The sequence below is a fragment of the Centroberyx gerrardi genome, chromosome 10 (genome assembly GCF_048128805.1).
Source record: "Centroberyx gerrardi isolate f3 chromosome 10, fCenGer3.hap1.cur.20231027, whole genome shotgun sequence".
NCBI lineage: Eukaryota > Metazoa > Chordata > Actinopteri > Beryciformes > Berycidae > Centroberyx > Centroberyx gerrardi.
In genome coordinates this window covers 17580456-17584789 of record NC_136006.1, presented here as the reverse complement: position 1 = coordinate 17584789, position 4334 = coordinate 17580456, and the positions used below count along the sequence as shown (strand labels likewise).

The 4334-nt window shown below is 42.8% G+C and overlaps 1 protein-coding gene across 1 annotated transcript; it reads right to left on the bottom strand.

The window, feature by feature from the left end:
- Positions 1 to 679: 679 nt before the first annotated feature.
- On the bottom strand, positions 680 to 2331 carry nhlh2 (nescient helix loop helix 2). Its single transcript, XM_071927096.2, has 2 exons — positions 2243 to 2331; positions 680 to 1077 (listed from the first exon to the last, which is right to left on the bottom strand). Exon 2 carries the CDS (start codon positions 1052 to 1054, stop codon positions 680 to 682), a length of 375 nt encoding a protein of 124 aa, XP_071783197.1. The 5' UTR covers positions 1055 to 1077; positions 2243 to 2331.
- Between the last annotated feature and the right edge of the window lie 2003 nt (positions 2332 to 4334).

Genomic DNA, 4334 nt, shown 5'->3' with positions numbered 1-4334 from the left:
GCTAGGAATATGAGTTGACAGTCCTCAACATTGCTGCAAAAAGTGTAAGCTATAAAATGTTTTTTTTTTTTTTTTTTTTTACAGTGATTTTAGTTTTAACAGTATATTTCCAACCTCATAATACCTGCAACCCAAATTCCCAGTTGCAATTGCAATTCGGCCTGCGGGGCTTAATTATAGTCAATAAAAGTGCACAAAACAACAACATCCCCTCTTAAATTCTTAAATTAAGACAACTAAATAAATATTTATAAATCGGTGCAAACAAAGTTATTACAAATAGCCTATAGGCCTGAACAAAAGCCGAGGCCTGCACATTTAAGGTCAAGCGTGGCAAGTTTTCAATGCACAAATCTCCTGTACAGCAGCTTTCAAAATCTACAGCAGGTATTTGCTTTCTTCGTCTTTCTTATTTGGTGACAGTAAGCCTAGTGTAAACTGTAGTCCTAAAGCAGGCTACAGGTTCCCACTGTGATGTGTTAAAAGTAGTGTCTGTGGTACTCAATAATGAGTTTATAGTGATCTTATTTTTTTTTATCTCCTGTGGTATCATTGTCCTATAGGAACTATAGTTTTGCTGTGATATTTTATTCTTCTATAAATCATTATAGGGTTTTTTCGTAGCTTCGTGGCTGACGGCGGCCTGTCAACCCTGCAGGGCTGTTCGTGTCCTCACAGCCTATACATCCAACACATGGTTGAGGTAGGAGATGTAACAAATCGCTAGTCGCAGGATCTCTATCTTGGACAACTTCTTGTCGGGTGGGAGCGTTGGAAGTAGCTTCCTCAGCTCTGCAAAGGCCACGTTGAAGGCCTCCACACGGATTCGCTCCCTGGTGGCGTGGGCAGATCGGTATTTGGCTGTTGCGCGCCTCCGCCGCCTCTTCTCCTCCCTGCTAAGAGCGGGCACGGTCAGGGAGCGCGCCTTACCCTCTCCATCCACGGGCTCGGCCGGCATGGGCGCGCACTCCACCTTGAAAGAGTCCAACAGGGTCTCTGTGTCCGTCTGACCCCAGGGCAGGTCGGGCCCGGGCTGGTCTGGACTGAGCATCATCTTCTTGTCTGACTTCAAAACTCCTAAGACAAATAACAGAGGTTCAGCCAATCGCCCAGCTGCAGTTTGAGAGTTGTGACATTACTTTGTTTAAACTTCCAGGAATAGCAAATGTGATATTGGTTATTACCACGGATGAGAGTAAAACCACTCAAACCTCACCCAGCCTTTTATTTGCGAAATAGAGTTTACCCACCCTTTTAAACTGACACAAACGTTACATTTGTGGTAGACCTATAGCTATTTTTAGAATAAAGCATAATGCTTTTCTGAAAGTTTAATTGATTTTTGTTTAGATGGGTTATTGTTTTCCTCGATGATTGCCGGTACACCTGCAGTAGGTTTTAGTTTACCCACCTTTTTATTTAGCCTACCACTACATCTCTGCCTATTGCTCGTCGTAAACTATGTGGCCAAGGTGAGACTAATCTTGGTCGTAAAGCTTGTCACGGGACAAAGGGACTTAAATCTTTGTAACTCCTGCCCCCAGGCGGCGGATCTGCACGGCGCTGTCCGCGGTGCTGAAACAGTGTCAACACTGCAGAAACATGCATTTAGTCTGGTAATGAAGCTTTTAGAAAATGTTGTTTTTCTTAAAATAATAAATGAAAAACTGCAAATCGAATCTTTTCAAGAATTTCCTTGAATCACGTGCCATTAGTGGAGTGAACCGCATTATTCTGTCTTATTTCATAATATTAACACAAAACAAACAAGTGAAAGTATCACACTCCGTTGGCATTTTCTCCACTTGTTTTAAAGAAAACAAGATTTTATAACTTGATCATGCTTAACTTAACATGGATATTGTTTTTGCATTGAACTGTTTGTTTAGCCGGTGAACTATATTTTCCAGAGCGCACGAGCTTGTAGGCTTAGATTTGTTTTATTCGGTTTTATTCTGTTCCCCATGCTTTAACAGCGCAAGTAAATTTTCCCCGAGTGGGTATAGTTTATGATTCTGCAATCTCTGAACTAATAAGTTAACGACTGGGAAGTTAATAATGAAATAAATCAGAAGCGAAGCTCCAGATTCACATGCTATCAGCTGAACATCTGTTGGTAGAAGGAATAGCCTAAACATTTGAAACATTGCTGTGGGGCGGTTATTAGCAAAATTACTAACATTTACCAAGATGAAGAGTATAAAACATTATTTATTTATATTATATTATTATTTCAACTTACCGGATACATTTAAAGAGCTAGATCCAACTGGTTCAAAAGTAAAAGTGGAAATAGTGTATTGTCTTCATTAAGCCGCATCCCGTCTCAGAATACCAAAATACAGTCCGTGCGGTGCCTGCAGGTGTAGTAAAGTTGTCTCTTTGAGCTCCCCATCGGTCCCCATGCTTCTGTTTTTCCGGTCTTGATTCAGTTCAGTCGAGTTAAAGAGCTCAAAACGGGACATGAGATTAGGTTTGAGGTCGGGTGACAAACTGCCCCGCGTCCTGTCCGTCCTCCTCCCTGTCGTTCATCATGCCAGGTGCACATCACACTGCATGCTGACGGCTATCCTTCAGTCTGAGGTGACAGCTCGGCTTGTTGATCTGTCAGCCTCCTGCTCTCACTTTCCTCTCAACCTCGCTTGATTGTGCGCAAAATAAGACGATAAGACGACCCCCCCCCCCCCCCCCCCTTCCATAAAGACCGGAGTGAAGTGACGACATGCAGGACGGGATAATATGAGATGCTGTGTGTTGCCTAAACCTCTCCCCCCTTTCTCCTCCCTTGTATCTTTCATCCCCATGTGTGCAGAGCTTCTATCAGTCAGAGTTGTCTTCTTTGTTGTTTTAGGTGGAGACATTTTTACCCAGTGAACTTACATATTTGCAGCCTTATCGACTGGGCATGGATTGATTATAGTCCTAAACGTGAAGCTATTACCAATAACGTGATCTTTTCTAAAAATCAATCACAGCATCCTATCAGTATAAGGTCAAGTGAGCACCTGTGTCTTAATAGAAAGCAAATTGAGTGAAATGTGCCTTTATGGTCTCATCTCCAAAACACAAATTGCCTCCATCACGGATACAGGCTGAAACACCTGCTGTCTTCCGACCATTAAAACTTAAAGCCAACCATGGCAGGCAAAGCAGAGAGCAGCTCCTTTCGGCCGGCCGACTAGAAGAGGATATTTATTATGGATCCAGGGGAGGGATGGGTCAGAGCCGTGCCAGCGCTGGACGTGGTGCTGGTGACGAGATTGGGTTTTAAAAGCCCAGCGGGCCTGTATACGGCTGGGGAGCAGTAAACCATAGGACACAGCAGAGAGTTTTGTCACCTCATAAGCTGTAAAATTTCACCAGGGCACCTGCTCTGCCATCTCCAGCACTTTAATAGGCCCAATGCTCATAGAGCCACCTAGTTAAGAGATGGAGGCATAGGATAAACAATCTGTAAGAGAAGTGAATGGAGGGCGGTACAGTAAAACTGCTCCTCCACTCAAGCGAGGAAAAAGAGATGGACAGCACGCTCAGTGAAGGTTACTCTACCCACAGGCGTGTAAGTGCCTTTTATTACAATAGGACATAAATATATTTTACCATACAAGATATCGTATGGTAAAAAAAGCAGCAAAACAGCATAAAGCCTCTCCATGGCTACTGTGGTTCAATGTGTGCATGTCTGTGTATGTATAATGTGTGTTTGGGAATGGTTGTATATGGTTATGTGTGGTAGGTGTGGGGTTATAGCATTTTTTTTAATCCACTCATCTCTTAGAGGGCAATGTCATTGCTAATCATTACTAACATAATGATGGTGAGTGAGTCACCTCAACCCTCCATCTTTATACTGACGGTGGAAAATGTTTCAGACACTGTTAGCGATTGTACCATAGATGCTCAGTTGGGATCATGTGTGGTTATTGAGAAAGCCTTGGCATATGGCTAACATCATTACCACTCTCTTCAAACCACCAGGTGACCATTTGGGTCTTATGTACTGTATGTATTAGGAAATGTCATCCTGGACATGCTGCTCATCCCAGGAAAGACATGCATGATGTGATGAAGGTGATCCCTCACAATTGTTAAGTTAGTAATGATTAGTATTTGCCTAGTCTTCTCAGAGATGAGTGGATTGATTCTGGATTGATTAAGGCCAGGAAATACACACTTCACCATTACAGAACGCTTCACTCTGGTTGGGCTTTGTTGATGTTTTTGGCCATATGTTGACGATCTGATGAAGGTCTAATTGAACAAAGGCTCAGGATTGAACAATGACAACTGCCTCTAACACAATACGGAAGGCTTTTTTTTTTTGAATGAACTGA

Bases quoted from the DNA above. Each gene is read 5' to 3' on its own strand.
- nhlh2 (XM_071927096.2), bottom strand. From the start codon at position 1,054: ATGATGCTCAGTCCAGACCAGCCCGGGCCCGACCTGCCCTGGGGTCAG.